This window comes from Carassius auratus, unplaced genomic scaffold (assembly GCF_003368295.1).
Source record: "Carassius auratus strain Wakin unplaced genomic scaffold, ASM336829v1 scaf_tig00001591, whole genome shotgun sequence".
NCBI classification, from domain to species: Eukaryota; Metazoa; Chordata; class Actinopteri; order Cypriniformes; family Cyprinidae; genus Carassius; species Carassius auratus.
Window position 1 is genome coordinate 2,405,444 of NW_020523372.1, and position 14,623 is coordinate 2,420,066.

General features: G+C 36.6%; 1 protein-coding gene across 1 annotated transcript in view; it reads right to left on the minus strand.

Annotated features, from left to right (window-relative positions):
* The window catches only part of fhit (fragile histidine triad diadenosine triphosphatase), a 285,132-nt gene that overhangs the window by 169,359 nt on the left and 101,150 nt on the right, over positions 1-14,623 (minus strand). Inside the window, exon 3 of the mRNA XM_026242516.1 lies at positions 12,989-13,109. Coding sequence (XP_026098301.1) covers positions 12,989-13,103 — 115 coding nt within the window. The 5' untranslated portion in view covers positions 13,104-13,109. The remainder of the gene's footprint in view (positions 1-12,988; positions 13,110-14,623) is intronic.

Below are 14,623 nucleotides of genomic sequence, written 5' to 3' on the forward strand. Positions count from 1 at the left end.
CTTAACTCCTGTGAATCAGGCATAATAGGCCAAATTGTTGCCCTAAAACTAAAAAATGCTTTTAAAATAGACTTTCAAAAATAGCCTCGATATTTACATTGGTCTCACAAAATCTGACATATGGAGAAGTCCATGTGCATGGAAAGGCACGTTTCGACAGATAATGTGGAACTTCAAATGAAGACGGACGAGTCCAGATGTTCACATGAGATGGAGAGGCGATGAGAGAAAGCAAGATGTTCTTTCCACCCTCCTGTCTTCCTAAGAAATACAGATTTGCTCATACTTCCATATGCTATGAAACCTTCAAAAGAATAGCCATGCTGGTAACATCCTATACGACGTCTAATGTGTAAATAACTTTTATAAATATAGAGGTGTAGCTTCAATTACTGTTGAACACTTTTGCATTCAGTGAGGGTGAGCGGTATACTATATATACACAGTAGATGGTATACTATAGATTCACCCTAACCCTTATAAATATATGAAGAGTGCATGATTTTCTATAGAAATGATGAATCGGGTAATAATTTGAAGCATGTTGGATCACTCACTATGTGCCAAGAATTTTCAGAGGAGCAGTTATTATGCTGCAGTTCTAAATGTGCCGACTAATCTTATCACATATGTGCTTTCTAACATTGTTTCCAAGTGAACGGCAGAGACATTTCCAGAAATGTCTTTGCATATCGAATTAACACTGGATATTGTTGGAGGAGGCGGATAAAATAAATCCTAAAATATGAAATGACCCATGAAATGGTGGAAAGGCATACTGATGCTCATGCTGGTGATCTACTGAGATTATGGTCTCTTTTATGGAGGTGTTCTTTCACTCCAGTCCATTTTCAAAACAAATTGCTGGTCTCTCTAGGGCACAAAAGTCACATACGGCCATCACAAAGGCATAGCACTAAAATTGAATAATTCTTAAATCAGGTATCGTTATTTTACTCTCTATGCAATCGAACAATGGCTGCTCCTGATTCCAAGCTTTAATTCATACTGGATGATAGAAAACTAATACCTGCCTGATGTCACAAATATATATTTGTAGTTTCTGTATGAATGCAGTGATTAAATATACTGTATCCAGATCAGAGGGAACTCTTTATTAATAATAATAATAATAATAATAATGATAATAATGGTTGGCTTTCATCTGACACGGTGATAAAAGTAATTCCACCTAATGTTTTCCCATTGGGAGCAGGCCAAAAACCCACTGACTACACCACAGAGCAGCACAAAGCTTTGAATAAAGCCAAGAACTGGGGAAGGGGGGAAAAAAAATCACTTTTCACAACAGATGGTAGAACATCCTTGAAACCGAGCGTCACAAACGCAGCCTTTAAATCAGGATCAAACAGTGCTTTGTTTGACACCACTCTCACTGCTACGAGCTGTCATTCAGCCGAGGAAAAGCTGAATAATTATTGATTTCCCCCCCTTTCTTTCTACATACTGTATTAGTTACCCAGACCTGACAACTACAACTAACCACCCACAATACCTAGAGATTGACCAGCACATATAGATCTCTGTATTGTGACAGCCATATTTGGGCACAACAAGCTTTTTACACTTTGATGTGAGTCATAATGTGTGCTTCTACTTGGTCCTCATTCATTGACACAATGGTAACTACATGTATAGGTTTACATTGTGTAAAACATTCAATGCATGGCCTCAAAACTCACAATGTACTATAAAATGTACTTCTGTAGTTTCTTATCAAAATAAAATCTATAAACACTGTAAAAAAAAATCCAATTAACAAAATTTTGGAAGCGCAAAATTATACAAATTGAACAAATTATATTGCTTATATATTATATTAAGTCTGAATGAAAGAATGCTATATCAGAGGCAGGTAATCATGATCGCTCCGTTATTCTCTCTCTCATAATACTCTAAATACACAATTTTGAATATATACAATACGCTTTTAATTAAGAAACTCAATGTTACTCAATTACTAGTTTTAATGTGACGTTTTGGAATTAATAACAAAGTGTTGGGCTCGGCTGTTCAACTGTTAATCTGTGGCAGATGTAAATAGTACACACAGAAGATGGCTTTTAAAAACACTACATTGTTCATTTTTATTATGTATTTACACACTCGTGCTGTCGAACTGTTGTATAAACACAATGTCACACTCGTAGACGTAAGGGTTCATGAATGGTGAACGGAGCTCACATCTCCAAACACATTGAAGTAAGTTAGATATTATACTGTATTTAATAACAAATTGCATATTTGAAGTCTTAACAAGTACAATCTCACCTAAACGACTCTTGAAGCTACATTCTGTGGCAAAAACCGTATTATTTATAAAATTATAGTGGATTTGGGTGTCCGCCATGACACAAGCTGTGAGAAATATTGCAAGCGGAGTGAAACAAACGGTGAAACGCTTGGAGATCTGTTTGCACGCCTCTCAACCAATGAGATTCGAGGACCAGACAGAACTGTTGCATAAATACACAAACAACAAACATTGACTAATATTGTATTATTGTACTGCCAAGTAGTCATTAATATAATTATTTTCTATCGACAAACAAGTTTTCCTATACTCAAATTGATCATAAAATGCATCAAAAGACATAATGGTTTAAATCACAAAAATCTGGAACAGCATAAGATTCAACATTTGAAATATGTTCTTTTTGGAAAACTATATTATTATTCTTGTAGGATAGATTAACTACTATCTTTGTGGGGACATTTGGTCCCCATAACATGGAATACCAGGTATACACACACACAAGTTAGTTTTTGTGAAAAGTGTGTTCATCCCACAGGCGTAATGGTTTTTATACTGTACAAACTGTATGTTCTATCGCCCTTCACCAACCCTAACCCTAACCCTAACCCTCACATGAAACTTTGTGCATTTTTACTTTCTCAAAAAAACTCATTCTGTATGATTTATAAGCGTTTTGAAAAATGGGGACATGGGTTATGTCCTCATAAGTCACCTTCTCCTTGTAATACCTGTGTCATTATACAGAGTTGTGTCCTGATATGTCACAAAAACAAGAGCACACACACACACACACACAGAGAGAGACATTCTTAAACCCACTAACAAATCTAACACCACAAACAGAGTCAAAACACAACCAGTGTAACCACAGATGGGCCCACCAGCACTCCTGAAACAGAGACTAACTGACAGGACTGTGTGTCATTACACAAGCTCTTTCTGCTTAAATGCACAGCTCAGTTCACTTCCCCTCTGCCACGTGGAGTAATTATGCGTAATGACATGCTAATGGTGCGCTGGTACACCGCCGATGCCTGTGCTATCAGTAATCACTCACTGTCAGACGAGGTCAAATATTTGCAAGTAAGCAGCCCCTAAGTTAATTTCACGGCTCGAAAAAAAAAAAAAAAAAAAAAAAACACAAAAACCTTGCAGAGACCTGTAATAAGGTGTTTGTTGCTACAAAGGTCGTGTAATGTGCAAGTGTGTGCTGAAAGGCTGAGAGGTCTATAATTTTATCAGCAATATTTCACAGTTATGAAATGTTGGCTTCTTAATGTGAACGGCATGCGGTCTCAGATGGCAAGACTGGTGATATTGTATGTAAAAATGGTCTATTTTACTATGGCTGCCACTCCAGGAGTGAGGGTGCACGTGGTTTTATCACAAACTTGTGTTTGTTATGTACTGGCCTGATGCAATGAGTGCTTCTGAGCACAGACCACAGAAATCACTGGATACTCACTGGCACAAAGCTGTCACTGGGGTGGTGCCCTATGGTACTGTACCAAAACTAAAAGGTACATCTTTATAGTAATATGCAATATTACTACATTATGAAAGGCTACGGTCACAGTTTTGGTACCTTTTTCTTCTGAGAGTGAATTTTGTGCTTATGAAACTAGATATTCAATACTCTTTTCTACGATAAAGTTGATAATTATTAATAAAATAACAAACAAATAAATGCATACCCCTTTTACTATGGAACAAACCCTGTTATATTAAAGTACCCTAAACACACACGTATTACTTTAATTCTGTTCACATCATCAACACACAACTTCCAAAGTTTTCTCAGTATTTCCTGGACAACTGCTTGTGGTGACTGATTCGTGTGTGTGTGTGTGTGTGGGCATGTTTTTGTGACATATCAGGAAACAACTCTGTATAATGACATGGGTATGACACAGGTATTACAAGGAGAGGGTGACTTATGACCCATGTCTCCATTTTTCAAAACACTTATAAATCATACAGAATGAGTTTTTTTGAGAAAGTAAAAATGCACAAAGTTTCCTGTGAGGGTTAGGGTTAGGGGTAGGGTTGGTGAAGGGCGATAGAATATACAGTTTCTACAATATAAAAACCATTACGCCTGTGGGATGTCCCCACTTTTCACAAAAACAAACGTGTGTGTGTGTGTGTGCGTGCATGCATGCGTGTGATCATTGTTGTTTTTCAATGTCAGTCTATTATTGTAATCTTCCATTTCAGATTTAGATATACACTCTCCTGAAAGCCAACACAGCCTCTTCCTCTCAGAGTGGGCAGAGCTTGACCAGAATAAGCTGTGAAACACAAAAGACTTGCCAACAGCCAAAAGTGTCTTCTCTGTATTACACGATATCTACAATCAACGCGATCAAAAGGTTAAGAAGCAGAAAACCTCACAATTACAAAAAAACGACAGACGGATGAAGCGTGCGTCGCATGAGGTCAGCATTGTAATTGCACATACACTTGGGTTGTAGATGTTGGAAGAGTGATCTTATTAGGATGAGATTTTTCTTACTGTTGCATTGTGGGTAAGACCACAGACACGCTGGACATCTGGACAGAACAGACAGTGGAGACCTTTCAATTACCAAACAGAGCCTCAACTCTAAAAAGCAGGCCAGCACTAGAATCACGGGAGAATTGTAGTTTTTCTGTTCTCTCCAAGGTCCAACAGAGCAGTAAACAAAGACAAACATGGCCAGAGAGGAAGGCAGGCAAGCAAACACAAACGCACACACACACACACACACACACACACACACACACATTTTATAGTGAGTGTAGACTGCTGGCTGTCTCCCAGACACAATGTCCTTTGGTAAAATCTAAACAAGCAGGGGGAAAAAGCTAATGTTGTTTTGTTCTCCTTTATTTCTCCTCTATAAAAGCTACAACTGTCTTTCAAATATCCTTCAATTCAACTCGATGGCAATTAAAAAATACATGGATATTATTGATATGAAAAAGAAAAAGGCCTCAGAAGATTTGTAAAGAAAACCTAAAATATAAATAAACAAAATAGCAGTTCATTTAAAATTTTTTTTTTTTTTTGACTTTTTTTTTGGGAAGGGGTCATTTTTTCTTCATTTAAGCAAACAGTCAAAGTCTGAATCTTGTGAAACAAAAGCCTCCATGTATACATACATATATATATATATATAAATATAATGTTTTACTTGATGAAAGCAGGAATTGAGACTATAGTCTCTGGCCCTAATAGGAGATAAGACAACATACCAAATAACATTTACTGAGAGAGAATACATGAAAGACAAGGAAATACAGCACAGAGAATTATTTAGCGAGGAAACTTTCATACACACACAAACACACATGCAGGAACACAGGCATGTATATAGAAAAATCTTCAAAGAAGCTCAAAAAGAAAACCACTATGAATACAAACTTTTAATTGGATATGTGCTGCTGCTTCTTAAAATATTCAGACTTAAGACGGAAAAAGAATGTAAATCAGAGAAATTATTCCGTTTTTTTCTGCCTTTGTGCGCACACTTAGATTCAAAGAGACTGATTTCTGAGAAAGCCTTTGTTTTCACAGGCACTATTTGAGACATCATTGAAGCTTCGAGATCCTTTTGAAACTGTATGATCCATTAATTGAAGCAAAACAATAAATAAATAAATAAATATATTCATACTATAGTATATTTCATGATGTATCCGCAAAAGCCATTAAGAAAAAGAAGGTATTAAATATAATGTAAAGTAATATTTTGATAACGTTCTGTTAGGTTGTGTTATGTTGAGTTACGTTGCGCTGTGTCACGTTATGTCACGTTCTAATATTATGTTATGTTTTTTTTTTACTCTTTTATAGTCACTAAGACTGCATTTATTTGATCTGCACTTTTGATCAGCTTTTGAATTCTTGTTGAAAAAAAAAAAACCTGGACCCAATTTTTTCATGTTATGTTGATATAATGTTATGTTATATTATATTATATTATATTATATTATATTATATTATATTATATTATATTATATTATATTATATTATCTAAGATTTCTTTATTACTTTTTGTCCAAAATACAAAAATATAAATTGGATCACTTGTCCTGGGAAGCTGCGTCGTTTGAGACACCCTCCGTGTATGTGAAACAAAATGTAAAACTAATATGGGAAGTTTAATTCTCAGGGTTAGTGATCTAAGCAAACTAACTGTAAGTACTACATGAGTAATCCTTGGCTTACTGAACGTGATCTCCCTTAAAAAGACGGATATGTTTAACATAATACACTTGGAATGAAATCAAACACGAGGACAAGCAACCTTGGCACTGCGGTCCGAGACTGATCTGCTTGGAAGATCTCCATCTTACTTCGCTTTCTCCATCTCCAGCAGTGATGGCCTTGACCGGGCCTGCCCTTCCCCTCCGACAGGATACTTTGAGTGGGTCGTGCTGAGGCCCGGCGGGGTTTGCTAGCAGCACTGCCCTCCCACTTGCTGTGGATTCTTCCTTGGACATAAACACTAAAGATGAAAAGGTTGATTTCTCGGCTCTGAATACTCAATGACCTGGTTTCCCTCCCTGCTTGCCGGAGCAGAAACACAAGCGATCCATGCAGCAGACGAGCATCTGGTCGAAGCAAACCGAGAGAGAGGAGCGGATCTAGCCCGAGGGTCTGTCTTATACCGGCCCATCATCAGAGCGGACGGCTGGAGAGTTTGATCATGGGCCCGTATGGCATGCGGAGCTTCAACACCAACACATAGATTCAAAAGAAAATGAAACGGACAGTTATTCAGAGCAGAGGCCGAGCGATCCATCACAGATGATTGGAGCGGTACAACACATGTAGGTGGAATTCATACACACAGGAGTTAGTTTAACATGGTCTCACACACACTTTATTCAGCAGCAGATCGGATCTCAGAGGAAGGATTTACGGTCGAAATAACTGAATGCCGAAAGATGTAGAAAACACGCAAAATAACACTCAGAATGTGCCATGAGGGAAGTGTGCTTTTCAAACGGAGCTGAAAGAAAACGTCCTGGCTGGCAGGAAGCGAAACAGATGGAACATGCCTCCACAGAAGAAGAAGGTGAGAAAAGAAATCAAACCTTCGCCGCATGTCATGACTGGGCGTCAACGCCGTGTGCCGTCGAGAGCGGGGAACGGCTACGTCATCGCTCATCTCCGATGCCTGTTTGCACATTTAGAGTTGATCTCTCGTAAACACACAGGAAACAAAAGCACGTCATTGAAAACCGAACGGGCTTCAGTACCCCACGGGCTACATCTACAGCCCGAGGAGCATTGCAACAAAGCCTTAATCCCTCAGCATGACTGCAGATCTCACGATAATGCCTCGTATTGTTCTAGCATCGCTTTCAAATCTTCTATTTATTTTATTCATTATCACTTTCATTTACTACCTTGGGAAAATGGCGAGAGTATTGCTAATTATGAATTTTAATAGGATTAGCGGATCTGTTGCCATCTTCTCTTCAGAGCATTGTGGTAGCCTAATTCATTCAGCACAGAGACGATTAATCAAGTGATGTGACTTGTGAGTGTTCTGCTTCATAAAGTTTCTCAGAATTCATAGCCCGGTTCATTTTATTCCAATAATGTGGTTTGCAAACCTGCGGTGGAATGTATAATACGAAACGCCATTAGATGCGAGCTCGACCTTCACATCTGCCAGTGAACAAACTCTTGTTCAGAATAATTAATATTTTACAGCAGCGCTCAGAAGATGGGCCGCTTTATCAGCTCTGATAGCATCGTTCAACATACAGATGCTCTTTGTAAGAGATGCAGCTATTTATCTAATGGATCGGTATGTGTTCCAGGAAAATGAAACCGATATAGCCAAGAGGGTCTGCAAAGTCACAGCGAAGACGTACTTGAACAGACAGCACTCTGCACAACTCTGAACAATGCTCATTTATGGAAATACATGATTTACAACCCTTACCCAATGTTTTATTCACAAGAGTAACTTGGATCTAAACACATTATTGTTTGGTGTTAAAAAAAAAAAATATATATATATATATATAGAGAGAGAGAGAGAGAGAGAGAGAGAGAGAGAGAGAGAAAATGGAAAAAAAAAATTAAGCATTTAAAAATGTACAAACTACATGTATTTCCGAGGTTTCTTAATAATAATATATATTCCACTTATTTTGTAACCAAACATTTTCTAGTAGCAGTAATACTACTACTACTATTATTATTATTATTATTATTATTATTATTATTATTATTCCTAATAAAAACTGGTTTTGAAATAGATTATTTCCTTGTTTAATTGTGATAAAAAAAAACTAAAATTATTCAATTTATTTTGAAAATATATTTAGATAAATATTTAATAATAATGTTTATTTTTTATAACGTTTTATAATAAAACTTATCCAAATACTACTACTACTAATAATAATAATAACAACAATAACTTTTTTTTTGCTTGATTAATTGTTTATGAAAAAATAATTATGATAAGAAACATACATATAAAAAAATATTGTTAATGTTTATTAATAATAATAATAACAATTACAATAATAATTCTGTGAACCCCATTCTCTCCTACAGTACATCACCACCATAAAACCACACACTCATATAGCCTAGCGCTGACAGTGGATTTCAGCTGAGGAGGCACATTTGTCATTATCATACTAATCCACTTTACGTTGATGTTTATGTTCACATGTTCAGCAAATATTTACATAAAGCAACATTATTTGGCAGGTGAGGAGATTGAGCATGCTGGATAATGAGGGATAGAGCACTCTTTTTCACTGAGACATCAGCTGGGACAAATACACAAGGCAATATTAGCATAATACATACATAATGACTGACAAATGCAGGGAACGACTAAAAAAAGCGATAAATGCTTTATAAGATCAACAAAACCGCAATCAGCGAATTACCTAGAGAGTGGTCTTTACCTTTGATTAAAAGTGAAATCCACCAGTGTGTCAGCAAGCCCATTAAGACCGGCTTGCCTGGCTTATAGTTCATTAAGCAATTGATTTGATGACTGTTACCCTTTAATACTTTATTCGTTTTAGAGTTAGAGGCGCTTTCACATTCATTTTATGTTCGAGATGAAATAGTGAAGCTAATCCCCTTTGTTGGAATTATTGTTCAGCATCAAATAATAACAGATATCAAATCAATACTTAAACTAGGCCATTCAGAAGTCTGGAACCAGACTGGAGTAAAGATGTTGAAAATTCTGCTTCGCCAGCACAGGAATAAATTACATTTTAACATATATTACAATAGAAATAGGCAGTGGTGGGGAGTAACTACTGTAGTTACATGTAATTGTGTTGCGCAACATAATTACAAAATAAATGTAACTGTAATCCATTAGAGTTACTGAGAAAACTAAAAGTGTAATTAAAACACACACACACAAAAAAAAAGGGCATTACATCGGAATATTCTAAATTCTAAATTGCACTGACTGCTCCTAAATATGAGACACCAGTGTTTCAGGAGTGTGTTCTATCGTCCAGATCTAGATTAGAGCAGTTCTAGACTATCTTGTGAACTCAAGATGCTATTTAAACCTTGACAACAAACAAAACAAATAAAATCCATGATGCCACGATGTCAGCAGATGCCGGGGTCTTCAGACAGTCACAACTCACACAATCCATGCAGGTATTTGTGGAAGCGGTGTAGTCAAGTTTGATTCCGTTGTCAATAACGGTCTATTCATCTTGTTAATTTACCCAGAGGCTCATTAGGAGGTTCCAGCATCTGCCAAGAGCTTAAATAAACACTATTAAGGAGCTAATGGAACATTTCACAGGCCTGTCCCTCTTCTTCAAGACAACAAAAACCACACTGGATCATTTAGCTGCGCTGGTCAAGTGCTTAATGCTGGTGCCTTTTGCTCACCGCATTAAATTTGCATTAAAGTGATAGGTAACTTCAAACAACCAAACAAATAAACAAACACTGGTGCTGATAGTCTTGTAGACAGCATGCCGAAATACAGCGCTGTTCATTGCACACAAACTGAAAATATTTCTAGAGTTAATTGATTTAATTCTGATGGTTATGACATAAAAAATTCAGTATCTCAAAAAATGTGAATACTGATTACACTGCCGTTGGCCTCACACAACAATTAAGTCTTATTTTGTCCAAGAACCGCTCACTTAGACAGAAGGATGCAGTCTGATTGACATGTAAAACGACCAGTAGTTCAATCATGGTTTAATTTGTTTTAATCAACTTTACGAGCAGATAAATCTGATTCTGTGTAGGTTTGGTCAGTGATATGCCAGATGTAAGAACAATCCCCGCCCCCTTTTCAAACTCTACTCATGATGAAACAATACAGAAAGCTTGCGGAAAAAATACGTGTCTATAGAGGAACAGAGCCCTGTCATGTGGCGATGTGTTGAGATGTGGACTAACTTAAATCACACCAGCTAAAGCCGCTGGGATTCAGCAGCGTTGCCCCAGGGACCCGCTCCCCACATAAAGCCCACTCGCCCCCTCACTGTGTTTCAGGTGTGATACTGATGTTCAAGAGCTGCAGGGGAGCTTTAAGATCTTTGCCAAGCGCTGTCTACCTCTCCAAACTCTTCTGAACTGATGCATGTAGAAAGTGAACAGCTTTGATACGAGACAAACCCTGCTAGGCCACTGAAAGATCCAGAGAGCTCAGGAAACAGCTCAGACACACCGAGACACTTCCTCAACACATTCAGCTTTACAGCATTTACACTGCACGTCTTCATTCCCAATCCCAGATTGTTGACTATAATCTGAATTTACACCATACACTTGGCAAAACAACCCAAGGTACAGACCTGGTAGCAGGGTTGCCAGGTCTTCTAAACAAAACCAGCCCAATTGCTAATGAAAACTAGCATAGGAAAATGTTTTTTTTTTTTCTTAAAATAAACATAAAAATTAAAATGAACTTACTAACTAAATAAATCAATCTCAGCTTGTTTCTATGTTAGATTGATAAATGAGGCCCAGTGTGTGTCACTTACTATCTGTAACAGTTCTGAACTCTCTCTGTTGTTTTCCACTCTGTGTCATCATCTGGTCTAAGTCAAGTCTTTCTGTGCCCTAGTTCAGTTCATTGATTCATAAGCACTCATTAGTTAATTCCATCACCTGTGTGTCATCACCTGTCTGCTTATTTAAACTCACTCCTTAGTTCTAGGAGTTTTCTTCTTCGTCCGGTTTTACGTTCGTATAGGTGTGTGTCTATCCATCATCTCTGTGGATTATCTTGCCTTGGATGTTATTTAAAAAATGCTTTTATAAGCTTCACATTTGTGTTTTTTTAAATCCTTCAAAAACTGGCCCCATTGGCTCCCATTGTAACCGCCTCACCATAAAACATTCATACATCAATCATTTTGAGAAAATTAGGGATGTGTAAAAAATGACTTCCATTTACATATATTTACATGCATACTTTTTGTGGTAAATCAGCATTACGCCACATATTCGGTTGACTAAGATAGTATATAGTACCTGGAATATACTTTTTTAAGTCACAACTGAAATGTTTGAATGTCATTGCATTAAATATAGAATATGAAACCACGGAGTCTTATTGAAGCGTAACACTAGATTGGAGTCTATTGGAATATTGCTGATAAAGAAACAGATGATAACACTAATACACTGACAAACATGACTCTATAGGCCTCTTATACAGTACATGACTCTCCTATACACAGCACTTCTGCTGTTGCTACTTCCTGACAGTATTGTAATGTTTCACACCACTCGGACTGTGCGAGTAACAATTAAATAATGCTAATGCATGGCTTATGCCTTCCAAACACTGCTGCCTCGCGCAGGGTTTTAGGATTGTTCTGCAGTGGCCTATAATGCTGTGAAAAATGGCATTCCATCACAAGCTAATCTAAACATAGAGGCTTACATAAGACAGAGCAGCACTTGAAGATCTTTTGCCGCAAAGCCAAGGACTTATTGCTATTCGAATGAGGACATTATTCAAACAAATCAGCAGTGGAAATCATGCAAATGTATGCGTGTTTGCATTTGCACGTTGAGCACTAAGATTAATAGACAAAGAAGTATCTGCTTTCTTTTTGAAGCAAAGCGTAAAAAGAAGAGAATGTATTATGGAGCATCTGATGATGATTCACGGCATTTGGCTTTTTTTGGCGCATGCAGCCGAGTCAGTTTGTGAAAGGAGCACAGTTTGTGCCTGCTACATTTAAAGAAGGGCACAAAACAAAGCAAATGTCGGCAAACTGGATATCTAGAGCTTTAACTTAGGCTGTCAAATGACTGGAAAATGTTTAATTAAATCAATAACATAATATGCCATTTAATCATTGCAATTAGTTCCATTTATAAATATTTGCTGGGGAAGGGGGGGGGTATATGTAGGTGCTAACCATTTACCAGGGGCATGATTAATTGCTTTTAATGCTTTTATATCGCTATCATTACATCTGAAACAACAAACACATATTTTTATAGGATTATGTGCATATACCAGCCATAACTACTTCTAAAAATAAATCCGTCCCTAACGCGAAGGTCAGGCCAAACTTAACAGAGAGCAAACTGTTGCTGGGCAACAGCAGGGAGCGACAGCGCTGCTCTTCAGAGTTCCACAGAAAACACAGACAGACTGAAAATCATACCTGCTCTCGCTTCACCTCAGTGTAATACCCCAGTCGCTACGGTAAACCTGAAAAGGATACGGCCAGGCACGACCGGCTTCCGGTTGACTAGTGCGAATGACAACTCCGTCTTCAAAAACACAGCCGAGGACTTCACGATGTGCTGCCCGAAGCGAAACGTGGCCATGGTGGACATCAATTCCTGTGAGAGACAGAGACACAGCTTTAACCGGCAATGACAAATAAGAGTGTCCACAATAAAGACAAGGAAAATCCGTATTAGTATTTACTTATGCATATACATATGTACTTAGTTATTGACTTAATCTGTTATTTCCTTTATACACTAACATCTGATAAAACACTAGTAGCAAAATTGTTGTTCATGGCAAATGATGCCAAACTAACAAAACTGACAATCATGTATAAGAAATAAACATTCAAAATGGATGTAAAACCTCAAAATGTTGTTTCAAGTTATCTAATATATTAAGAGATTTAAAGATTTTATTATTATTATCATATAAGGTTTTATATGATAATGATATACATTATAAATGTATATTTAAGATGTCTTAACAAATACTATAATCAAAAACACCATAATGTTTTTGAACAACATTTTACAAAATTTAAAGCCTGAAAATGTTAATGTGTTAAATGTTAAGTATGCAATATTTCAAGAAACCTAAATATATTAGTAGTTGTATGTTATAATCAATTTAATCACATTCAGTTAACAAAAAAATTGAGAATAGAGAACTTTAAATAAGAATATTATAATATATATATAGGTGACTATATTCTACAATACATATAAATAAATAAATAAATAAATATTTAGAATTTTATTTCCCCCCCAGTAAATTACACAAAGAATCCTAAAATAAATACAGTTGCAAAAGAAAGTTTGGGAACCCTTTGCAGAATTTGTGATAACATTAATAATTTGAACAAAAGAACAGCAATTATACTAAATGCATGTTTTTTTTTTATAGTTTTTTTTATTTAGTACTGTTCTGAGTAAGATATTTTACATAAAAGATGATTACAATTAGTCCACTAGACAAAACAAATAGCTGAAATTATTAGACTAACTCCATTCATAAGTTTGGGAACCCTTGGTTCTTAATACTGTGTTCTGTCACCTGATGATCCACGACTGTCTTTCTGTTTAGTGATGGAAAATTTCAATAAATTGAAATAATGTTTTAGTTATGACTTCAGCATTTGGGTGTATTTTACTAAGATTTAAACTAATTGTGTATGTATTTTTTTATGTAATTAATTTTTGACCGATTCAGACAAATAAATGAACATTATGTTAATGACCCAACAGTTGATGGTACCTTAGCAAACTTATACGATCACACATCCTGCTAAGGGAAGTTTTTCTCTATGCTTTTAATTGTCTGAGACAGCATTTATCCATTCTATAATATTTCTTCTCTCCTTTCAGCGCAGATGAAAGCATCTCATATAGCAAACCTGAAGTAAACAAATTGATGGCGAGCTATTTTAAAATGGTCTCGATGGGAGATGTCAATGATAAAACGAATATCTGAAACAGCAAGAGTTCAAACAAAGAACAATCCATAAAGCAAAAAAAAAAAAAAAACAGGGATCTTGTCACACTGGGAGGGCTTTTCAATGCCCACCATTACAAACAAGCATCGACCAAGATCAGCGTCCTCTTGCTAAATTTAAACATCTCCT